This window comes from Eurosta solidaginis, chromosome 1, assembly GCF_040869045.1.
Source record: "Eurosta solidaginis isolate ZX-2024a chromosome 1, ASM4086904v1, whole genome shotgun sequence".
In the NCBI taxonomy this organism is placed as follows: domain Eukaryota; kingdom Metazoa; phylum Arthropoda; class Insecta; order Diptera; family Tephritidae; genus Eurosta; species Eurosta solidaginis.
In genome coordinates, this window is record NC_090319.1 from 391,923,320 (window position 1) to 391,936,227 (window position 12,908).

At 37.6% G+C, this 12,908-nt stretch overlaps 1 protein-coding gene across 9 annotated transcripts in view; it reads right to left on the minus strand.

Annotated features, from left to right (window-relative positions):
• Positions 1-9,244: 9,244 nt before the first annotated feature.
• The window catches only part of LOC137238498 (uncharacterized protein DDB_G0287625), a 172,416-nt gene continuing 168,752 nt past the window's right edge, over positions 9,245-12,908 (minus strand). For all 9 annotated transcript variants that reach the window (XM_067763565.1, XM_067763567.1, XM_067763566.1 and 6 more), the window contains one exon: positions 9,245-10,834. In XM_067763565.1, the coding sequence (XP_067619666.1) occupies positions 9,387-10,834 (1,448 nt within the window). In that variant the 3' untranslated portion in view covers positions 9,245-9,386. The remainder of the gene's footprint in view (positions 10,835-12,908) is intronic.

Genomic DNA, 12,908 nt, shown 5'->3' on the forward strand with positions numbered 1-12,908 from the left:
CCAAGGCAGTCGGTTGTATGTACCGGAGCGACTCGGTATTTTTCCCGACCAAGAACTGTCATTTCAGTGTAACCCCATTTAATTTGTTGCGTCCCTCCCACAAATTGTCATCCTCCCAGCAGCTTCTTGCAGCGGGACTACTCCATAACCTCTTGCTCCGGGAAGGTGTCGAACCCAATCCGGGTCCTTCTCCTGACCCCGGTCCTGAGAAATGGTTTTGCTGCGTCTGCCGGAAAAGAATCTTTTTAGGGCGGTCATACTCTTGTCAGTGTGTCTCGTGTAAGGAACGGTTGCATCGGACAGGTTGTTCTGGACTAGATCCCAAAACCAGACTTCGACGTAACTTCTATAAATCGTATGTTGCTCCTTGCTGTTCACGCCCAAGGGCGTCCCGTAGTCTACGCCTTACGCCCCCACTACCTTCCAGCAGCCCCGCTGCTCAGCAAGCCACAACAAGTACCCGCTGCTGCTCGCGCCCCACGGTGCCACAACTCATACGGCTGCTCCACCTCATACCTACAATGTCTGTAGTAGAGTCGGTAGCAATGCTGAGCATTATCCCCTGCCCCCGTCTTCTCCCCCCACTCTTTTCCGGCAGCAATCGTGTAGGTGAAGGAAACAGACTCTTAGTCCCTACCTCCTTTTGCACCGTTTGCCAGCACAGAATATATACATATGTTTGCGACATCCGCCCAATGCAGTTCCTGCCTTAGACGGTGCTACTTTCTTAGATGTTCTGGTCTCCGCGACGGCCACCACCCGTTGAGTTTCATTGCGCCATGTTGCCAGGTACCCAAATACACCGGGTACCCCAATGCTTACCCAAGAACGTCCAATCACAGGGCCACAACAGCTGTTGCGTCCTAGCCTTTCACAACCCGGGCCTAGTCACCCGTCACTTACTCCCAGAGTGACGACGTTTCCCCCGTTGCACTACAGAATTCTGCAGTTAAACTGTAATGGATAAACTGGGCACAACATCCGCATGCTGCGATTCAAGAGACTAAACTCACAGCAAGCCCTGCTCTGCAGACCTGTTCTGAGTATAATGTCCACAGAAAAGATCGCGCGAGCGGAAATGGAGGCGGCCTCGCGTTTATCATACACCACTCAGTGCAATATCATATATTTGATCCCGACATCGGCCGCAGGGACAGTGTCTTAGAACGTCAAGGCCTATCTGTCCGGTCAGGCGATGCAAACCTAGAAATCATCAACATGTACATCCCTCCTGCCACCTGCTGCCCCAGGGGATACCACCCTAATATCAGCGCCTTACTCACTGGCAATAATCGCATTATCTTAGGCGATTTCAATACCCATCACGATCTATGGCATTCAAACAGTAGGGGTGAGATGTTGGCGGATCAAATAGAAGCGACCCACACGTATGGTAGGAAGCTGTCACAGTTCGCCGGATATATCAATCGTGAGCGCAGGACTCGTAAACTGCGTCAACTGGCAGCCGATGGTAACATTGGCGTCCGACCACCTGCCAATACTTATTTCGCTCGAGCGTACCGCCGACTTCGTCATCACAGAAAAACACACTTTCATAAACTTAAAAAAAGGAAAGTGGGATGAATACAAATTCTTTACAGACAACCGCTTTGCTGCCCTCCCTATCCCGACTGATGCTCGCCAAGGGGATCGTGCTTTCAGCAAGGTCGCTGAATCCGCCGCGACTAGCTTCATTCCCGCCGGTAGAATTCCCAAAAATCGGCCTCACTTTCCGGCGGAAGCCGCAAATTGACCTTATAAGACAGCTCGATCGCGGCGACCACCTAATAAGGGATATAAACCAACGCATGAGATTGATTGTGGATGAACACAAGCGGGCGAAATGGGAGGAGCACCTAAGTGGTTGTAACCTCTCTGCAGGTGTAGGTAAACTTTGATCCATCGTAAAGTCCCTATCGAATCCGTCTAAGCACAACGACAAAATTTCAATCGCCTTTATCGATAAAGTGCTGTCGGATGCGAAAAGATGCGCGGGCGCTTTTTGCCGACAATATATAATGCATTCTACGGTTGACAAAGATAGACGGAGGCCAACAGACACGCACATAAACATAAATTCAGATTACGCAAATGATTTAAGTAATCGAACAGCGATTGAACAGGTGATCGAGGCTGTTTGCTATTGTGAACGTTTTTATCAAACATTCGCCACTTGTATGAATTCACAATGTTCTTGATGTTGCAACCGCAAATGACGGAGTTTTACATTGTGGATTCGTATGAATTCAAACTCAATCACACTTGGTTAAATACCATGATTCAATCATAAGAGGTTTGCTCGACAGACACATTTTTTGACAATGCAGCCATTTTGCTTCCAAATCGAATTGACATCCGTTAACTGTGTTGTTTCTTTGCGAATTTTCGAAAAATATTAGTAGAAATAGGAAGCAATCAGATAAGTACTTAACTGCATAATTCCTTAGAACATTTATTTTAATTTTATGATGAATTTATTAACTATGAACATAGGTTTTATGAAAAGTACGAACACCAAGGAATCGTGCACTTTCGTAAACCTATGAACATACGAAACCTAAACCAATTCAAAATTCATCGTTCAACGTCAAAACCTCGACTATTAAATCGATGCACGTAAAAATGTCATTTAAATAATGGAGATGTCATAACGAAATGTACTCATTGGGCATGTTAACTTATTCAGGTAAAGTCCAGAACAGGAGTCTACTGCTAATACGCGTCCAAAAATATCGAGAGAGGTGACCTCGACAACAATAACTCAAAGGCGGAAAAGAAAAATTATATCTCTGTCCGGAGATATTTGGAGTTGAAGTTGGCAATTTTCAAGTGGTTGTTGTAATGCTTTTGTGCACTTAAAAAGATTTTGTGTACAAAGGGAATTTACATGCATTTAATTTTGATCCCACCTCATGGGTGGACCGGACAGGGTAATTTTTTATAAGCTCGGCTGAAGGCCGTCAACGCGACCCGAGGTCATTTTTGGGTTTTTCGTCAATATCTTTTGAACGAACTAAAACTTTTATTTCCATCTTCTCGAATTATTGTTATCAAGGTCAATACGCGTCTTTTGATACTTATCTCGATATTTTTGGGCACGTATTAAAAGTCAGCCTTCTGTTCTATTAATTCAGTAATACTATGATGTTTTTATAATTTAAAAATCTTCTACTGATAGTAACATAATGTTTAACAAGCAGACAGACTTAGTGGAGATCGAATAACGATAGTTTTTTTTATTACTTCTACTTATATTCGTATTTCGCGTCCGTTACCGAAAAACAGGATCTATTGTTATTATTAGTGCACAAAGTGTTGAAGTGTAAATTGCTTTCAGACTTTAAGCAAATAAATTATTTCACTTAAGAAAAGAAGCCATTGACTCTCGGCAAAAACCATTAATAAAATTTATTGGTGCTTGAAATTCGCCGCGTCCGTTGCCGCAAACCTTAAATATTAAAAAAAGTAGAAATTGCACAAGAGTAAAATTTTATAGATGACAAAAACGGCAAAAGAAACAAGAACAGCAATAACAATGAAATATAGAGAGAAAATGAAAGAAAACGTCGAGAAATGGCAGGAATACAAGAAGAAAGAAGTTAAACGAAAGCAAGAGTACCGAAAAAGATTATCGCAAAAAATGGCAAGTAATAGCAATTTATTAGAAAAGGAGAAAGAAAAGGACCATATTAGACAGGAAGTTTTGCGGCAAAAAGAGAGCGTAAATAATATTGATAATTTGAATTGCGAATTTTACAGCTGTAAGCAAACGATGGGAAAAGCAATGAAAAAAGTTGAGCGTGCGTTACCTAAAAACCTGAATGGAAAAATAGCTATCCTCAAATCTATGCAATAAATATCTTAGGTCAACAGAAACGATGGATGAAAATACTTCCAAGTCATCAAAAAGCCAGATGCGTGAAAAATTAATTGAAAAATTCTTTTTGCAAGATGGAATCTGCGTTCAAGCTCCTGGGAGAAAGGATACAATGCTAATCAATGGGAAAGTAGTATCACAAGTTTTATGCTTCTGACCTTAACAGAAGCATCTCAACTTTTCAGAGCCGCATATACCGAGGAAAAAGTTGCAAAACTATTTTTATTCGTTCTAAGCCAACTCACATTCAGTTAATCAATAATTTACGACACAATATGTGTATCTGTAAGTACCATGCAAATTTTATTTTTTTACTAGAAGGCTGTGCAAAGATTATACCGCAGGTTCCTGCCAAAGCTGATTTATTTCTTACATCAGTTTGCTGCGACGTTATGAATGAAAAGTGCATGGCTAATACTTGTGACAGCTGTGTACGCGATAAAAGACGCTCTAGTTCCAATACAGTTTATTAACAAATTTAATACGCAAATCAAATGGAAACAGTGGAGAAAAGTAGACGACCGAATAACTTTAAACTACACTATTGGTCCATTAAGCGACTTAATTCATGATGTAGAGATTCAGCTACCAGCTTTTAAAATGCATTGTTTTGTTAAACGTCCTCAACAAAATTACTTTGAAACTAAAAAGAAAAATTTAGCAGCTAATGAAATTGTTATTCAAGTTTATTTTGCTGAAAATTATCGCTTGACATGCCAAAACGAAATTCAAGATGCCCACTTTAGTTAGAGCCAAGTAACAGTGTTTACGTGCGTAGCTTGGGTTCTTGGTGAAACCAAGTCCTATGCTGTTATCAGTGATAGATTGACTCACATTAAATTCGACGTTTACTGCTTTATTTCCAAAATTATCAATATCTTACAAAACCAGTACAAAGGAGTTACCAGCATTTATATTTTCTCTGATAGAAGCACTTCCCAATTCAAAAATAAATTTATTCTTTCTAGTATTCCAAGACTTGCAGCTGAATTTCATTGCGGAATCTTACGAGTGGAATTTTTCGCCACTTCACATGGCAAAGGTTTTGTAGACGGAATAGGTGCTGTAGTTAAACGAAAAGTCTGGCAAACCGTTAAAGCAAGAAATATCATTCTCGGTGATGCCTTATGCTTCGATGAATGTGCTTAGAACAACATTGATGGAGTTAACATTTTGTATATCTCTGGAACACAAATTGATAGTTTTTCTAATCAACTGTCAGAGTTATGTCAAAATGTTCCAAATATCAAAGGAGTTAAAAGTATGCATTGGTTTTCATATTTCGACAGTAAATTTATTGAAGTTGCTCGGAGCGCCTATTCATTAAAGAAAATAATTAAAATAGACCATACTAAAAACTAATAACTTTCTTCTTAATTTTTTAAGTCGTTTTTACTATAATGTTACTTGAGTTTTTATTTTCAATAAAATTGAAGTGTTATAATGAAAAAAATTCTATTTCCTAGCTCATGGAAAATTTTGCCGCGTCCGTTATGTCGCGTCCGTATTTACTCTACTCAATTAAAAAAACTAAGAAAATTATCATATTTCATAAACCTACGAATAACAGTCATCTGTTCCCATTTATTAACATATATATTGTATATATATAAAAATCCTTAATTTGCAGAATTTTGTATATTTCTGAATGCGCCTCAAAAAAACTTCTAATCTTTGTCGCGTCCGTATCACTTTATAATTGCTTATAACTACGTACTTATTTCTAAAAGATCCTTCCCGTATATATTAAAATCTAGCACTCCTTCAGCCCTTTAAAACAATATCAATATATATAAACTTTTACTTTGTCTTCATTGTTTTGGACGCACTTAAAAGCGTACAAATGTCGCGTCCGTTCCCGTGGAAATGCCTATATGTTTCCGTTAGACCCACCAATAAGTATACCAAAATGATCAGGGGACGAGCTAAGTTGATTTAGCCATGTCCGTCCAATAAGAGGGTTTTCGTCGTTTCTGCCTCATTTTAACAGCTAGCAACATCAAAGCTTACGTATTGGGCATAGATTGTTGTCTGAAAAAATCATCAAGATCGGACATATTTATAATATATATCCCATACAACCTTCAGGTAAGAGGATTTTCATCATTTTTGTCGAAATCAATTTTTAGGCCAATTTTGATGATTTTTTCAGACAACAATCTATGCCCAATACGTAAGCTTGTGGTAAAATTTGATGTTGCTAGCTGTTAAAATGAGGCAGAAATGGGGTAGAAATGGCGAAACCCCTCTTATTGAACAATCGATTGTATGGGAGGTATATGCTATAGTGGTCCGAACCGGTCGATTCCGACAAATGTCAAATCCCCCATCAAAATATGCCTGCTTACCAAATTTCATCAAGATATCTCAAAAATTGAGGTACTAGTTTGCGTTCAAACAAACGGACAGACGGACGGACGGACATGGCTAAATCAACTTAGCTCGTCCCCTGATCATTTTGGTATACTTATTTGTGGGTCTAACGGAAACATATACATAAAAAATGATTTGCAGCCTTGAAAATGAAAAAAATCGATTTCGACCAACCAAGTCCCAAAAACCAAAAAAAAAAAATTTTTTTTAAAACTGTTAATGCCAACGTTTTTATCGCATAATTTTAAGTGCGACAAATTCGTTTTCATCGGCAACAATTTTGCACGTTTCTGAAGAAACCCTTAAAAAAAAAAATGGCGAAAAAATAAATTTTTTCACCAAAACACTCCTCAAAACCCAAAAAATATTTTTTTTTTTTTCAAAAAAACTGTTATAGCCAAAGTTCTTAGCGGACAATTTTGAGTCGGACAGGGTATGCATGAAAATTTTAAAATCTTGAACTCCCGTAAGATGATATTGATGACAATTTGTTAGTGGCCCTTTCACGATATGGAACCCAAATCTCTATAGTTGCAGGGATTGATTATATGCTTAGGAGTAGAGTTGTCAACGCGACTTTGAGGACTGGTTCTATTGGCAAAATGACCACCAGAGGCACCCCCAAAGGCGGGGTGCTATCGCCTCTACTCTGGATACTGGTAGTCAATGAAATTCTTGAAATCTGCAGGAGAAAAGGAAAAAAGGTAGTTGCGTACGCCAATGACTTAGTGATTCTAATCACAGGCAAATTCTTGCCAACTATCAGCGAACTCATGGAATCGGCACTTTGCGATATTTCGAGATGAGCAGGGCAAATTGGGCTGGCGGTAAACCCAACAAAAACCGAACTTGTCTGAATTTCAGTAAATTCGTCATAATATATTATGAGACGTCAGTTCATACTTTTTGTGAAATTTATTTGTAATGTCCCATTGGAGGGGTAATTTTAAATTGCTTCTACACATTTTCATGAGGTATTTTTGATTGTTTTAAAGTATTGTATTAATTAAACCATTCATCTCCTTCCAACAATAACAATATATATTAAAATAAATTTCTTAAAAAATGTGTAGAAGGTAATTTTCTAATACCCGCCAATCAGGTACATTACAAATGAAAATCGAACTGACGTCTCTTATTATATCAATCCTCTTTGCCAAAAGGCTAAAAAGTAGCCGTGTTGAACATCCTGTCAGGCAGTTGACGCATAAGATATTGCGCATGTTTTGTACACAATGGTCATGATGAAATGAATATTCAAGTGTTCTCATCCCATTGAACATAAAACAGTTTTTCTACTGAAAAAATGTTTAACAGTAAATATAGATGCTTAACAAATTGAAACTGAAAAGTTTTTTTCTACTAAAAAAATTCCATATTTTCCATACTAAACTTTTTTTGCTCTCCAGAAAATTTACGCTTTTGTCGCCTAAAATATTTTTCGCGATTAATCTTCACTTGGAAATAAATCACCAAAGGTTCAATTTCGAACTTCGAAACCCAATAACGATGTTTTGGGGTCTAACTTCGAAAAAATTGAGCAATTAATTTTTTGTTTATGGCTCAATTTAAAAAAATTGGTTTAGTCCAATACACAGAAAAAAATTTATTTTTACGTGTAGCGTCATCGATGCCAGGTAAACACAAAGGATATATATGACAGAGCCATAGCTATATTTTCACTTAACTATATCTATTTGGCGGCCACCGTGGTGTGATGGTAGCGTGCTCCGCCTATCACACCGTATGCCCTGGGTTCAACTCCCGGGCAAAGCAACATCAATATTTTAGAAATAAGATTTTTCAATTAGAAGAAAATTTTTCTAAGCGGGGTCGCCCCTCGGCAGTGTCTGGCAAGCGCTCCGATTGTATTTCTGCCATGAAAAGCTCTCAGTGAAAACTCATCTGCCTTGCAGATGCCGTTCGGAGTCGGCATAAAACATGTAGGTCCCGTCCGGCCAATTTGTAGGGAAAAATCAAGAGGAGCACGACGCAAATTGGGAGAGAAGCTCGGCCTTAGATCTCTTCGGAGGTTATCGCGCCTTACATTTATTTTTTTTTTTTTATATCTATTTGCATCGGTTATTTGTGCCTTAATCATTTCACGTTTATAACTAAGTCCTGGCATGTGCAAACGTTCTGAACACTAAAATAGCTTCCTCTATACCTAAATTAAATATTTTAGCTTGAAAAACTTGAAAACCCTAAATAGATCTCTTACAGACCCAACAAGAAATTGGGTTCACTTGCGACTTAAACTCGAAACATAAAGGAATTTCGAATATCATGTTTTCCTGATAATTTTCCAGCATGTTTAATTGTCAAGAGCTCTCGTTTTGTTATTATAGCTAACACTTACAATAAAAATCGGTTCAAGATAGTTTCTGATTCTAAAACTGCGATTGAAGGATTAGAGCAATGCGAATTTCATGGCTTAAATATAACTGCTTCTCTATTTATTTTGTGATAACTTGGCAAATATTGATGTATACATTCAGTATCTAATGCTATACAAGAAAATATTTTTGGGGCACCGGTGACCCATATGCGTGAAAGGGTAACATAAGAATGTGATAATTTCATAAAAAATAAACAAATCCATAAAATTATAAAAAAATCCTAATAAGGCATTTAATCAAAATTCACCAATTCCAATACATATTTACAAGTTTTGGATATGGCGAAAAACCAAAAAACAGTTGGCTTCCTATGGTATGGTAATGGCTAGGGCGCAGGTATGGCTTCATGGACCTCTTACATTAATTTCCATAAGGTTGGTTGGATCAGCTGTTTTATATGGATATGGATATGGCAAGTTTTCCACCAGCTCTAGGAAAGCAATGCAAAGGTTTCTATCAGTCTGCCTTATAGCAAGCAAGAAAAATCTTACTTAGTCTGCGAAATAGTGTTTCAATCGTTTGTAGGTAGGCATTCGCTACATTCATAGCTTTACGCTTCTTCATGGGTCAATAATAAATGTTGTATAAGAAAAACTTCTTAATTTTTTTGTCACCCTGGATGTATGTATTAATATTATATGTTTATTTATGTCTATCCTACATGTGTATGTATTATTTCGTATTTATGTATATATGAATGTATGTATGTATATGTATATAATTCGCCTTTTTCTGATTTAATCACTTTCATCAGATTCTTCAGCGGCAAATTTTTTGCGATAATTGCGACGTACGCGAGCCATTTTTAGCTGAAATAAATTCAATGGTGTATTTGTATTTTCTTCAATAAGAGGCAGCAAACGATGACTACTGATGTTATTGTTACTGTTTGGTGTTGCATCTCCATCGCTGCTGGATACACCACAATTTCTTTGATGCCAGCTTCTGCTTGTCGAATCGCTTGAACTGGGGTAAATTATGCTGGTATGGTAGGGTGTGATGTTAGCACCTATACTAATGCCACTGTCTGGTGTACGGAGTGCCAATGCGATATTTGGTTGGCGTTGAGCGTGATCATGTTCTTCGTCATTTATCTGGTTATTGTGACTAGCATCGCTGTTATTATTGTTGCTACAACCATTGCTTGTGTTTGTATAATTAGTTTTTTGTAAATTATCCATAAGAGTAGATGTTTCATCGATATTGCAATGGAAATTGTTGTTATTGTTGATGTACATATTACGAATTCGATTACTACTAATTGGATAGTCATGGTCATTATGTATCACATTATTATTATTGTTGCTGTTGTTAATGTTATGAGATTGACTCCATTTCACATCATTGACATCAGGATCACAATCATTTTCTCTATTATGCGTCCCCAATATAGCAGTTCTTCGACGTTTCAATGGCGTTGTATAAATGGGAGTGGCATGCCGACAATCATTTAATGAATTATTGCTTCCAATCATATTATTTTCGTTGGCAGTAGGAACTGCATCGTTGACATAGCATGATGAGGTTGACGATTCTATTGCATCATCTGGAAAACTACTATTTGAAAGTCTTGAATTCGAATGACTCGAGTAGTTGTCCAATGGCGCCACGTTAGCCCGACGACGCCGATTTGGTAATACCATTTGGCCTGTGCTGCTGCCGCTACTATTATTATTATTATTAATAATATTACTGTTATTATTGTTATTGTTAGTAATGCTATCACTCATATTACAAATATTGAATAGCGCTTCGGAGTTTTGTGTTTGAGGTAGTTGTGTTGAATCCAAGTTTCTGGATAAAGTATTATTTATTATTGGTGTGATGGTGGACGATGATTCGCCTGATAATATTGACGGATTGTCGTGGCTATTTTGCAAATCAGAAGCTGAGTGAATAGGGGAGGCATTAGTTACGCGTTCTACGCTAAAACTGATCAAACGCTCTGAATTAATTGTATTAGTTTCCCTCCGATTGGTGTTGCGCTCTATAACGGCAGCGTCATTGATGCGACGCACTCCATTTAGCTTTTTCGTCGGCTGTATAGTTGGATCGACCTCGACTTCGACCACGTTATGATTACGTCTAGGACGAATCGAAGAAGATGAAGACGGTTCATCATCGTCTTCATACTCATCGGAGTCTATAATGTGCTGTTGTTGTTGTCGTAAACGAATTATGTCATCTAAAAGAAAAAAAACATTAAGGAACAGCATAAGTGTAACAAGAAAAAATTTAAATTTAGTTACTTTCGATTATTGAATACAACATATATGTAATACTCCTATATTGCTACAAAAGGCTAGGTACATTCCGAAATATCAGAGTGCCGATATATATAATCCAAAGAGGCCTCTAACACAAAATCGGAAAAATTGCACATTCATGCTTCTGGCTAGCGGGCGACGATATGTAATACTCCGATACTGCTGCTACAGGCTAGGTACACCCACAACAAAACCTTTTACTTATTTTAGTGTACATTAAAGTTCATCAATCTTTCAAAAAAGACAAAAATTCAGCGGTTAAATAAAAAGATATTTCATGTCAAACATGCTATGCATTTCATAGTTAGGCTTTCCAAAGCTTATACGCGGCTTTTAACAGTCCCGGGTGACGTTCTCTTAGAACAGTGAGGGCGATCATTAATGCCTGAGTAATCCATCAGAACAAAATAAACTAGAAATATAAGATATCGAAACAACTTCACTGACGCGGGCGCTAAAAAACTTATGACTTAAATACTGAGATGGTTGTCTCCCAGACACCTACTTTAAAACTGACGTGGTAGACTCGTAGACACTTTTCCCCTCAAAATAACGCATGTGCTGCCTTTAAACGCTTTCAACACACTGACTTACGCATGAGCATAGCGGAATGATACAAGGTGGCAGCATGGTGACATACCTACAAACATAAATAAAAATTCCATGTACTTTGTTTTTGTAAATTCGATGGACAAATGTCAAAATCATACTGCGCCGGAAGTTGATGTATCAAATCAAATAAAAAAAAGTTTATAATCAGCTGTTCCATGCTGCCACCTTGTATCGTTGCGCCATGCATGGAAGTAAGCGTGGGATTCACCACGTGGTAAGAAAATTTTCTCATATAAAATGGCATGGTGAATCCCGCGTAGTAATGGCATGGAATTGCTACAGCAGTTCGTGTCCGTGGTTCTCGCAGTTCGTTAATATGCAATATAAATATCTATCGTTACAAGCAACAATCGCCTAAGTCTCAGAATCCACGGATAGGTACCGCTGTAGCTTAGGCTTTTATTGCTTGTGAGCACAAATATTTACCGATAACTCTGTTATCGATTAATTTATAGAATTCTCGTAATATTGCATTGTCATCGGAGTTATACATGCGTGCAAAATTTCAGCTCAATCGGACACCGGGAAGTGTTTCAAATTTAACTTGCATGATTTGATTACATACAACAGCCAAGTGAAACTAAATAAAAGCTTATAAAAATTGTATGTGCACTGAAATTTGTTTGTATTTAAAAAAATAATTTTAATTGTTTACAGGAGAAGTTGAAGATTTGGTTTGAGTTTGAAAACTTTCAAAATGCTCAATTAGAGGGTTCCATGCGGTTTGTTTTAAACTTGTGTTTAAATTTACATATATTAGCAACAGAGATTACTGAGATGCTGAAATACCACCTGAATTTAATTAGATGTTGCTCAATGGCTCCCCCACTTTTAGTCAAAAAATTTCCTATAATAACCACGAAAAATAATATACCGAAAAAAAAATACAGAATCACAGAAACTATACCGTAAGAGAATCTCTAGTTCAAAACTAGGGCACTTCTACTGCATTCTGAACCACTAATAGTTCGCCATTTATCTCTTTTACATGCTTTCAACTTGGGGAATTTGACATTGCTATATACAAAATCCCACTTCAGAACTAGTTCTTTATTGGCACTTTTTGGATAGCTACGAACTAAAATATAATATGCAAAATTTTATAGCTGATATCTAGTTCTTTCTCGGTAATATTTCGTTGGCCCCGAATCGGAGAGAAATTATACATGTTGTTTCTAGTATGCTATTATCGCATTTTTCGATAGTTCCGGACTGGTGGAATAGTGTTGGAAAAAGGCATACTTGTAGCTTGTTAGAGCTGGTAGCAGTATTTTTGTTGGTGGCCTATTTTTAAACATATTGTTACGAATATTAGCAAAACTAAGGGGTGCTGCTATCTCTAAGCCGATGCTAAACAGTGATATCATGCACATCTATAGA